The following is a 12786-nucleotide window of genomic DNA, read 5'->3' as shown; positions in this document are numbered from 1 at the left end:
GATTCAAAACATGGGTCTAGGGGTCACAGCAGTCATTACATTTCTCAGTTACACAAGAGTTACAAGAGTTAGCAGATTTGTTCTTACAAACAGAATCTGTCTGTCTGTGAATTGTTTAATTTATTTAGTTGTTGTTTTGATGTTTTTGTTTCATTTTACATTCTTTTTCAATAGAAACCACTCAGAACATGTGGTAAATGTTTTATTTATTAGTGATATGCTTCAGTAACCTTTTACATGACACTTTGTGACATGATGTTTATCCTAGTATATGTAACAGGCTTGTTAAATGATTTCCTCCTAGTTTTCATTAAACCTATAATTATTTCTAACAGTAAAGCATACGTCCTGTAACGTAAACATTATCTTTTACATAACATTCTGTCTCACATATTAAATATCATATTTCTTAAATTTTTTGAAGACCCTTGGTAATCAGACAACATTGACTTACATTGTATGTAACAGATATTTCTCAAAATATCTTATTTTGTCTTCTGTAGGAGAAAGAAAGTCATAAAGGTTTGGAATGATGCTGAATAAATCATGAAAGAATGTTCATTTCTGGGTGAACTCTCCCTTTCACTAAAGTAGTAAACTAATTTAACAACCTATTATTGTATGCTTTTCATTATGTCAATATCTGTTATTCGTAATAAGGTAAATAGCCATGTATCCTTCATACTGTGCATGTCCACGAGCAAAGACGCGCAACTGTGTAATATGAGTGTGCGTAAAAGCGCGCCGGACTCACATTTCTGCCGTGCGCGTCTTCTCTAGAAGGCGCGTTCATGTGAAATCCTCCACATGTGGACATCTCTTCGGTCAGTTTCTTCTGAGCAGACCGACATTTTTATCATGTTAATATTCGCCCTTGTCCTGTTTTCATTGCCTATTTGCAGTGCGGTTTACGAGGGACCTTTGCTCCCTGAAATGTCCAACGGCACGTTTCACCACTTCTTCGTCCCGGACGGGGATTACGAGGACACCGATGACCCGGAGAAATGCCAGATGCTCTTCAGATGGATGGACCGCAGACCGTGTCCCCTAGAGGAGGACCAGGACACGATCGTCCGAGAAGATTTCATCATCATCAAACAACAGATCGAAGACGCGGCGCGCGTTTTGGAGACCCTTGGAAAGACAATTTCTTACGATCTGGACGGCGAGGACAGTTACGGGAAATATCTGAAAAGGGAAATTGTGCAAATCAACGACGCTTTTACAAACGTTGAGAAATCGCTTCTAGAGCTGGAGACGAAATTTAAGCAAAGCCAGGAGACTGAACAAAGGGAAGAGGGCCAGTTTACCAATAACTTTATCCAACCCATGCATGATGTGAAAGACACTCTCCAGGAGACTTTGGACATCTCGTCTGGGCTCAAGGATAAACACGAACTCATCTCTTTGATCATCAGGAGCCATGGATCGAGGTTAAGTCGTCTCAAAAACGACTACCTTAATGTTTAGACTCACATACAGATGTACGTTTGAAGTGTTTGACTACAGTCCACCTTGGAGTGTTGTATTTTAAACTTTAAAATTGTTCTCAGAGTTTTCGTTTTTTTATAATTTGGAGGTTTTTATTTTTTTCGTGGTGCTCAATTTGGTCATTGCAATTGTTTCTTTTATGTGTAAATAATAATTGATATTGATAATTTTGCTTGATATCTCAATTTCTTTTGGTGTGAAAGTTAAAGTATCCAAAACACATTGCTGCCTGTATACGTAAATAGGCTAAATGACCTCAACAGCACATTTTCACATGAATAACCTTCAAAAAAAATTGTTTCAGTGATCAGTTCTCAGTAGGCTGGGCTTCTTCAGCAGCCTGTATACCGCTGACACGATTGAACTTTAAGGGAGTCTGGGCGGCTAAAGATCTTTGGTTGAGATTTGGCATTTCCTGTGCCATTAGAACAGAATGTCTCTTTCTCTTTCTGCCATGTGGAAGAATAATCAAAGTCTGCAGAAATATGTAAAGAAACACAATCTACCCTTCCCTCACCAGTCCCTGGGGATTACAGGGATACTTGCTGGGGAACGTTTTAACCTTTAACTCTAGACGTTTAGCCTTTTCATTTAAGATTTAAGGATAAAATCGGTCTAAAAAATAAATAACAGTAATACATTTCCCAATACATCCCTGTCATCACTGAATTGTTTCTATATTTTCATTTCTAACCAGAACAATGAAGCTTTTATGGTGAGCCTTCCTACCCACAATCCCCTGGGCTGGGACTGTTTTCTTTTACTTTCTCACATTCGGAGTTTGATTCTTGTTGGCGGTTAAAGCCCAAGGAAAGAATGTCATTACTAATGGTTTAGTGTTACCAGAGCCGTGCCTATTCGGTGCCATCTCATATGGATTCAGTTTAAGGGGTTTTGTCGGGAAAAGTGAAAGAGGATTCATCATGTTAGTTTTAAGTATCAGAGATTGTTTTTACATCATGACAATTTACAGGTTTGATGGATGTGTCGGCTTTGTAAGAATGTTGAGCTGACTACATGAAATCATGGCGCGGCTATTTCTTGCATTATTTTCCAAATCACTAGTGAAGTCCTCATCACAATGAAGATGAAAGACAGAAAATACTGTAACAGCATCTTTACGCAAGCGGATCACTCAGCCACATCATATTATGTCAAAGTTTTATGTCGATACAGTGTTCACAGCCTGGCCTAGTCTGTTTATGTTTTATGTTTTGAAGTTGTTTTTACTTTTAAAATCCCCCCCAATTTAAATAAAATGGGAAGAATTTAAGTTTAAAACATTTATTAAAGCCGTTTACTGTTGTAATCGGATGTGTAAACTTTACTGTTTTATTTGTAATCATTGAATTAAAACGTTACTTTTGCAGGAATATTAAATGGGAAGTCTGCGTTATTTCCAAAATATCACGAAAGTTTGTCACTTTTTTCTCTCCTTTCATTGGTTAATTTAAACCTTTTGCATTATCTTTTCTTTCATGTGATGACAGTATGAATAAATGTGTGTGTGCGTGTGTGTGTGTGCGTGTGTGTGTGTGTGTGTGTGTGCGTGTGTGTGTGTGTGTGTGCGTGTGTGTGTGCGTGTCTTCCTGGAATCTGCACTCAGTAAACAAACAGCAGCTGGTGTTCATCAGCACCCCCGCACCTACTGAGGACCCCCCCCCCACACACACACACACACACACAAACAGATACACACAATTCTTACACACCCTATATCAACACAGGCATTGCTAGCTTAAATGTTAAGCGAGTTTGTCTTTCCTAAAGACTTCGTCAGTCATTATCATATAAACATCTGTCCGTGTAGAAAGGTACTGAATGCTAAACTTACTCAGATATTTGGCAACTCTACACAAAGTGAGGGAGTATTGTGTGGTAAAAAGAACATCCAGATTTTTATACGTCAAGCTAGCAATGTCAGCAAAAATGAAGGAAAATGCTAATAATGTGAATAAATATATATCAACGCAATCTGATGGGAATTATATTTTGCAAGGTGGCTCATTCGTGTGAATTCCTATGATCTCATTGGTGTGTTTTGACTTTGCCCCCCGTGACATTAGGTTTAGGGGCGGGGTTGTGGGAGCCATTTATCGTTGTTTTGCCACCTACAAAAAAAAAAGGTGGCATTAAAAACATAAATTAAAAATACATATGAACCCAAAAGGAGAACTTTGCCTATGATTGGTCAAATCATTTGAGGATTGACGATTTTCTCAATTCTGTAAACGTTAATAAGCTATGCTTTATCTTTAATGTTACTATGAGCAGTAGAGGTGGCATCCACACACATCTGACCAACCACCCAACAGACCCATGAGAATATTTCATTTAAAGTGGGAAAAACCTGTGATGGAACTAACCAGAAGCAGAAGGCAAAAACAAACTCTTTAATGAGAAATCACTCATGTTTTAGGTTTGGTTCAGAGATTATTTACTAGACTCTTTCTAAACATAAACAAAAACAGGAAACAAAATAAATGGCCATTATTTATTTTTAAATTGCCACTGTGAATTGTGACGAAACTTCTCTCAAACATTGAGACCTTACAGTTCATTTTTGTCCCTAGCGGACATTTCGTGTATTAGATGTGTGAGGTTTGGCCATATTAACAATATTTTGTTGTTCTGCTACTTAAATTGATTCAATTAAATGTGATTTATTAAAAATTAACTTAATAAATAAAATGACAGCACATTTAAATAGCATTTTCTGAATGTTTTGCATGACTGGAAGTTTACAGACATGTGTCAAAGGGGCATGTTATGGTGAGAAATAATTTTGTATTAATCTGATATGTAAAATACGTGTATGTTTGACAGTTGATTAAAGACGCGTGTTTCGTACGCCTTCTTTTGGTCCATTGTTGTTTTTCTGCTGTGTAGCTAGATTTCTATGTGTCCTTTGTAAGACATGTAAGACATTTGACCTGTGTTTTGACTTGCATAACCTTATATGTTTTGCTTATGTTCAATGTTTTCTTGTACAGCTCCTTTGTAACAATGAAAATTGTAAATAGCGCTATAAAAATAAAGCTAACTTGACTTGTTTTTATTACAGTATACAAAATCCAGGTTAAATTTGGGTACAAATCAGGAAGTCTCACTTTCGAAAGTTGGGAACACTGATGCAAAGTTCGATTCATGTACTGCATGTTTACTGTTCAGATTTTGTTTTTGCAAAATGCTGTCAAGCCCTATTAAAAACAGCTAAGCACATGTGCTGTTTATTATTATATGTTTATGAATGAAATGTAAAAATATGACCCAGCAAAATATGAACGCAACAGTTTGCATCAATATTTATGAGTTGTGACAACAAAATGAAGTTCATCCTGATTTTGCCTCTAGCATTTCCAATGAAATGCATTTTGAGTAAAACAGCATTCATGCTGATTCTCTTTGAGCCTAAACTAAGCAAATGTGCTTTCCTTCAGGACAATGGTAACCTCTTAAAACCACTAACATAACCAAAACCTCTGTAAGTGCCAAGAGAACATTATGCTGCATGGTCTGATGTTGATGAAAATCCATAAATAACACTTTATTTCTCAAATGCAAAGTCTCATTGTAACTGGGGAACCTCAGCAATGCTACTTTAATCCAACATCATTCATGTAGCCTCAACATTAGATGAGAGAACACGTTGAACACATTTATTTTCAGCTTCGGAAACACCCAACACACACAGTTCCAACTTGTTTACATATGTCAAATAGTTTGGGAGGAGTCTTGAAATCCTGAACTTTATTAGTGTGGAAAATTCAAGTTATCTAGCCAATTGCTTTACTGCAACTTAAATATTGCTGTAAACAAATAAACACTGTTTAAAAGACACATAATATTACGCTACAGTAATTATGAAAATTATGAAGTCAGCACAACCCATCAAAATAGCGTTTAACACTTAAAAGGTTTTATTAAACCAAAAAAAATATAATTTCTGACTCGCGCCAATGCAGTAAATTAAGTTGTGCTAACAGATGCCATGCATTCATTTGTTTATAGATATACATATGTTTCTAAAATGACTTCATTAAACTACACATAACACTATTTTCACCAGACTTTTCGCTGGATGTCAGGGGGTTATATTAGCATCTGACTTTTACAAAGAAAGATTTGCAGACATCTGTGCAAACACACAGATACCGATTCTCCATATATGTTCATTTAGCGACTCAAAAATGAAAAGAGAGAGTTTGGACATTTTTACCGTGACTCTTTAAGACACATACAAATTTTCCAGGTTGTTTAACTTAAGTTTTTGTGTTTTGATTACAACATTTATTGGCACTGTAATAGAAATGTAAATACTTCAAATTCACAAATAACATACTGTACGTTTAAAAAGCAAACTGAGTTGACATGGGACAAAGAAAGATTTTGCATAATGAATAGTCTTCATTCTTGTGCGGCATAAACAAACAACTACAAATGCTTGTTTAATCTAAATATTCGCTGTGCAAACTATCTAGTTTAGTCTAAATTGAATACATATTTAGCTTGGAAATGGCAGACCTGCTGAGGTTATAGTGGATGTGGTTTAAATTCTTGTTGCTCTTGCCGATGTGGTTTTGATCTAAGGGGAAGTGAAGATCTGAAACTAAAAAAACTAAAGTTCACAGCCTATGTTCCCACCTGATTCACAAACACCTAAGAGAAGAAAACCAGCACCTGAAGACTCTTTTGACCTTCAATTTTGTCTTTATTGTAACAGTCTCGTTGAACTAAATTGTTTCATTTGACTATTTCTTATAAATTCATGCGTTTTGGTTTGATATACTTTTGTTAGAGGTAAAGGGTGGGACATTATTGCACATGTATTTGGTTTAATACAATCCACTTCACACAGATTCATGTGAAATAGCCACCTTGTTAAAATAGTTAGGAATTCCTGAGAGATCAGGCTAAAGTTTCTGTATCGATCGGTAACTACTAAAATGATTTGGTACTTTTACATGTGATACTATATTACAACTCATAATACAGTATAACTGTACATACAATAATGTATATAACATGTTTATAAAGTAATCGTTGTAATGTAATCATCACGATGTAATAATGTTCATATATTCTGGACATTGGAGGCAGACAGGAGCATGGGACATGGTGTGGAATCACGACTCTAACCCGGGTCCCCATGAGCCAAGGTTTGGAACGCTAACCACTGCGCTACAGCTCAGACATAAAAATGTTTCTATGTAATAATGAACAGTATGTGAGAAATGTATTACATTATTCAGAAGGTAAAACCAGCACACAATCTGAACACAATTTGAACTTTCAGTATAATAAATGTGGGCACAAAATGTAATTGTTTAATACATGAATTCCCACTTATTATGTTTTTCAATATTTGAATATATAGTCATTTAAATGGTTCCCATAAAAATTCTCAGTTCTTGAATTAGGTTTTGTTCTCGGTTATAGAATCTAAACTCATGATAGGTGTTGGCTTTTTGGTTAGTTTTGGAGTGTTCGTGGTGCTCCTAAGTAGGGACATCACTATGGTTCCTGGGACCCCTGGTTAGTTTGTACATCAGGCCCCAATGCCTAGCATATGAAAAATGTGTGAACGGATGCCTATTATAAAAACATGGGATTTGTTTAAAATCTGTCCTCACTTTTACTTTCTTCACCTGCCTTTGCTGTGTCAGCCTTGGCTCTTGTTTCTAGAATATGGGACTTTCGTTGTTAGAGCAGCTATATTGAGGGTTGGATTTACCCCCTTTCATAGTAACAGAACAAAAGGATTTTGTTAATATCTATAATCTACGCTTGTGCTTGCGCTCCGTGCTGCTGTTTATGTTAATTATTCCCAGAACACATTATACTTTGGATTTGTGAAAAAACACTTGACATAGTTTGAACGGTGAGAGTATGTTGAATCAAAAAAGCACTGAAAATATAACATTTCAGTACAGTCAAGAGTCAAAAATCCTTCAACCACAAACAGAAAAAGTCACATTCCATCTGTGGTCTCATTAAATTGTATTTTTGCTGTTTTATAACCCAGTCCAGAAAATCTGCCCAATAAAAATACAACACACTCACAAACACACTGGCATTATGACTTCACATTAAACCGCTGTGCTTCATAACTTCAAAACAATGAAGTCAGTCACAATAACAGACAGAAGAGGATTTAGCTGCATTTTATTAGAAAATAAAAGTTCATAAATCAAAAATAACCATTTCAAAACATGTCATAACACCGTGTGTCAAGATTTCTTGATAAGGTTGTGCATGAACATAAAGTTCAAATCCAAATTCCTCTTTACTTGTGCTGTTGAACATGTCAGATTTATTGTTGAAAACATACAGGAAGACACTAAAGACAAGTACAGTATGTCATTGTTCGGTTTGTTTTTTCTCTTTTCTATACAGCAGGCAAAACACAGAACAGTTTACGGAACGGAAAAACGAATCATGAGACATTTCCACTTTGGATCCGTTGAGCTACAGAAACAGAAGAGCGATAGACAGACTGGAAACGCTTGATATCTTTGGACAGACATCATGAAAAATAACAAACATAATGAAATAAGATAAACGGAAAGAGAGCACCATTAGAGGCAGAAAAACGTACATTTCCTAATCCGTGTTTTGTCTTGTTTTCTCATAAAAAATCTAAACATCACTCAAAACAAGAAGAATCAAAACTATATTTGTAAAATTGTAAGATACAGGAGAGAATATATTGTGCATTGTTTATTTTTCTTGCCCATTCTTTTCTTGTTTTATAGATTTCAATATTCTCGGACTAAAAAACACAAGTATACACAAAGTATACAGTTTTACTTTTCGAACATGAATGTTTTATGGATGTTTTCGATTTTTTGGACTGAGAAACAAGACTGCTACTGGTGTAGTCATTGTAAATCTCGGTCTATCATCTTCCCAATCTGTGTCTGTTTGTCATTGACAGTATTTGACAGCTAAAGACAATTTTTAATATCAGTGTGACCCGCTGTTTTCTGTGCTAATACGAGTGGTGTGAAATGTGTCACACCATGCCGTTCTCCTGTCGTGGTTTGTGTGTGGTCGTGGTCATCTGTGGACTGTGTAGAGAAGGTGCAAGCGTGCACAGAAATCCAGCCAGCAGGGTCAAACCCAGACCGCCCCACGCGCTGAACATGGACCAGCCGTACCCGTGACTGATGTCCTCTGGCAGGCCGTACAGGTAGCGCGGATACCGCGAGAGCTCGAAATTAATCCCGGCCACACACGTGCACAGAGAAATGATGCAGCAGGTACCTGTGAAATCGATATGACATGCAATAAACGATGCGCCGGTCAAGTTTGATGAATAACACTGCACATTTATTTTATTTTAAAGCTTTGATGACGTCATTTTTGGCACTCTCGTGTTCTAATCTTTTACATATTAAACGTCTGCATTTCTAGCAGAGGTTTTAGGCCACTCCAAACCCCCCTTTCCTCTTCCCCCTGCTGCCATCTAGTGGGTGTTTGTAAAACCACACAACCCACGGAGTAAACGCTTCTCACCTCCCATCAGGAAGAGCAGACCTGCTACATACTGCATCAGCTCATTGTGTTTCCAGCAGCCCAGCGCGCCAACGGTCCAGCCAAACAAGATGATGGCAACAGCCATGCCTATAAAACCTGCAGTCATCCGCTGCAGATCTGGAGAAACACAGGACGGAGGAGTATTACAAGCACGCTGCAACATTAGCTGATGCGCAAAGTAGTGCATGCTGGGAAATGACTGCTGAAAGTTAACACCCTGTTTAATGCTTGTGCGAGACATTCTGAAGAATATCGATGCTGCTGTTTTTCCAGACAATGAACTGGGCCTGTAACGTTCTGCATGCATCTTAGTTTGTGTCATACTGTACAGTCACACATGATCACAGAATTTTAACCCTTTAAGATTTGATGTCAACGCCATCAGATGACAAATAACACATATTGTCATTGTTAGATATTTGTTATAAATATTCACAAATGACAGATACATTTGTGGTGCTGAATAAATACCTATAAATATCTGTTAATGTTGCTATTTACAGTGGAAACTATCGTAACATCCTAAGTGAAGTTGACACATATCAAATATAATGCCTGTGAAAATTCACTTTTGCTAATACAAGTATTTGATCTTTATATATACATGATTAATGTATTTCAAATAAAATTATTTGTATTAAATTAAACTTCCACTTGGTAGAATTACAGTAGATAATACTCATTGTAGCATCATATTTTAATAGTTTTTAGGAGATTATACTGTCACGTTCATTCTGTAAGTATAACATCTGAAGTCAATACACTGATGTTTCCCTTTTTCTATAATTTACGGGTGGAATTGATCCAATGTATCGTATTTGTGTATTATGTGTTTAATGTAAGGGATAATGTACAGGCAGCATCTTGTTATCGCATAAATAAGCCCCGACAGTGTCATGAGGAGGTCACACTGAAGGGGCTTATTTCCTGATAACAGCCGGCTGCTTGTACATTATTCCGCTTATTACACGTCTACTTCCCACATGAGAAAGAACTGGACATGAAATGTGAAATATTTTATCAGCTCATTTTTACCGAATGCAGACCTTCCAGGAAAAGCATTTTACTTTCGGTTTTGAGGTAAGAAACGACGTTCAAACGTCACGAAGAGGCATTTTGGTTTAATCATTGTAAATGCAATGTTATTAAAAGACGTTTTTATATTTAGTTTGTCAAAAAACTGTCAAAATGATTTGCTGCATCTGGTCACCGTGCGTTATTAGTTTTGAGAGGTTGTTATCTGGTAATAACGAACCTCCAAATGTCGCGACTGGCCAATCAGAATCAAGCATTCCAACGAGCCGTGTAATACATGTATGTATGTATTATAATCCCCAGTATTATTATATATAAACACGCTACGATGTCTGTGGACATGGTAACATGTCAATGTTAAACGAAGGTACATGATTGTCGGAGGCTAAATATTTCACAAATAAAGTTTTAAGTTACACCCCACTCACTTCAGCAGAAAAAAGATATGGTGACAGTGGTCGAGTGTCATTATAAAGGTGACTCACGGAGAGCGTGCCACTCATCTTGTCGTATAGTCTTGGTGATGTTCACAGGCAGATTTTGAGGGATATTGGCCGAGGAGTAGTAATACTTCACCGGCGTACAGCGCTGAAGCAAACCTGCAGACATTCACAGAAGCAGTTATGAATTATAATAGAATTTGACACATCCGGAGCAACTCACTGTACAAACTATATCACGTTTGTGTGTTCCCTGTGTATGGAATTGCAATGTCAGCGCCATACTTCACCAGTCAAAGTACAGGTGCTCTTCCATTCTGAATGCATTGCTTTTTATATTACCAGACTTTCTATCAAACCATCTGAATAGTTGTAAATGTCATATTATGTTTAGATGATAGTGACCATCTAACAACATAACAGGATCAACCATCATATAGTTCTGTGGTCAGTTTATAGACTGCTGGAAAGATTATGCTGCAGTGTGTGCATCAGTCATTTTGTTGCATTTATTCATGACTAATTTCAGTAATGATATTTGTTCAGATGACGTACGAACCAAACCTTTTTTGGAGCTATTAAAGCAACACTTTAGAACTTTTGCTCACGGCTCCCCATGTGGTTGATAAGCGCAATTGTCCATTGCTAGTATTGTGATTAGTCGCTGTAAAGCTTCCCTGGGCACCACTATACACACAAATCTATATACCAAGCTGATGGAACCGCCAAATGCAGAAACGTTGTTTGGAAACCATATCGCATCTTCTGCAGAAAGGGATGGGCGGGGATGTGTGTATCGACCCAAACACAGAACTTACAGAGTGAGGTTGAGGTTGTAGCCGAGGTAGCAGCGGCGGTAGAGCTCGCCGGTAAGAGTTGCTCTACCACTGAAATTATTTTAGAGACATTATTTTAAGCTTGAAAAACAAAGTGTTGCTTTGAAGGAGCAATGTAGAGATTTTAGCGGCATCTAGTTGTAAGGTTTTGCGACTTGCAACCAATGGCTCACCCGCCCCTTCCCTTCAAAGCACTATGGCGGTCTTTATGTACTTCTGAAGACATAGTTATGTATTTTATATTGTTATATTCAATTTCTGTCAATAGATCATCCAAAACATTACACACAGCACCTTAAACACTCACATTGCCCTTCATTCCAAAATATTCACTGATATGCTGTAGTTTGGCAAACGATTTGTCCATGTGTACCATACACCACCTTGTGCAGGCTAACACCAAGTAATTGTTTTGTGATTTACTGTTTTCTGCATAAAATCATCCCAATGCTAAGAAATCTAATTGAAATCAAGGGGAAATTAGGAGACTTCTCTTATTTGTCCATATGTTTATGACATAAATTCAACATGGCTGAAGAAAGGGGTGATGCACCATTTATCCCTATCAAAAAGACTATCAAATAACAAAATGACACAATGGACATAACAGTTGCAGCCCTTTGTGATGTAATATTCTGTGAGTCTTAGAAGGGGTCTTTTTGTTTAAGGATAAAACTCTAAAATGCATTGAATCTGCAGAAAACGTATTCATGTTTAGCAACTTTTATGCCCCCGAAGCTTTAATGTGATTGTTGAGTAGATACGAATGAGCTGTTATTGTTGATATGACTGATCAGCACCTTGGATAGCGCCACCGCTTCCCAAACCTCCGTTTTACAGCAGATAATCTTACTCCAGCCATCAACATCAACTTGAACTCAACACTATTTCATTGGTCGTCACCTTTAAAAATCAGATCCTCGTTTTCCAGGTCGAAACCTTCTCGGTGGCATTTCCTCCACAGGCCGGTGGTAGTTGAGTTGTAGTGGCGGCTGCAGCGCGACTCGAGGACGGGCGCAGGGTGCTGGGATTCCCGCAGAGCTGCTCCGGGCTCGGGGCGCATCCGGAGCGGGAGGTTCTGGTTTGAGATGTAAATGAATCCCGGGTCGTTTCTCTTACTGGCGTATTTTTTGCATCGATCCCGGTGCTTCCGTGCGTCCGACTCGTACCAGTAGTCCGTGCTGATGGCCATGGTCAAGAGTCCGATGGAGCACAAGGCCAGGAAGAGCCCGGACGCCGTTAAAATCCACATGATGCCCGCGGACTGCTGTCACGTCCTCCGCCGAGCCCATGTCATCCTAAACCCCGGACATGTGTGTGTGTTTCCGCTGCTGTGGAGACTGAGTTGAGCCAATGCTGAGACTGGAGGCTGCTGATGAAAGCGCAGGCGATTCGTCCGACAGCAGCTTCAGTCTCAGAGCTGATGTCCTGCTCAGGCGGATGAT

The 12786-nt window shown here is 38.0% G+C and overlaps 2 protein-coding genes across 2 annotated transcripts; one reads left to right on the top strand and one right to left on the bottom strand.

The window, feature by feature from the left end:
* Positions 1–785: 785 nt before the first annotated feature.
* On the top strand, positions 786–2897 carry fibina (fin bud initiation factor a). Its single transcript, XM_079449998.1, has one exon. It carries the CDS (start codon positions 808–810, stop codon positions 1468–1470), a length of 663 nt encoding a protein of 220 aa, XP_079306124.1. The 5' UTR covers positions 786–807; the 3' UTR covers positions 1471–2897.
* A 4578-nt stretch (positions 2898–7475) lies between these two features.
* Positions 7476–12786, bottom strand: tmem276a (transmembrane protein 276a). The gene is made up of 4 exons (XM_079449504.1): positions 12245–12786; positions 10551–10664; positions 9010–9147; positions 7476–8757 (listed from the first exon to the last, which is right to left on the bottom strand). Exons 1-4 carry the CDS (start codon positions 12591–12593, stop codon positions 8507–8509), a joined length of 852 nt encoding a protein of 283 aa, XP_079305630.1. The 5' UTR covers positions 12594–12786; the 3' UTR covers positions 7476–8506.

The sequence above is a fragment of the Barbatula barbatula genome (assembly GCF_947034865.1).
Source record: "Barbatula barbatula genome assembly, chromosome: 25".
NCBI classification, from domain to species: Eukaryota; Metazoa; Chordata; class Actinopteri; order Cypriniformes; family Nemacheilidae; genus Barbatula; species Barbatula barbatula.
The sequence above is the reverse complement of the archived record's forward strand: the minus strand, read 5'-3'. Positions and strand labels throughout refer to the sequence as shown.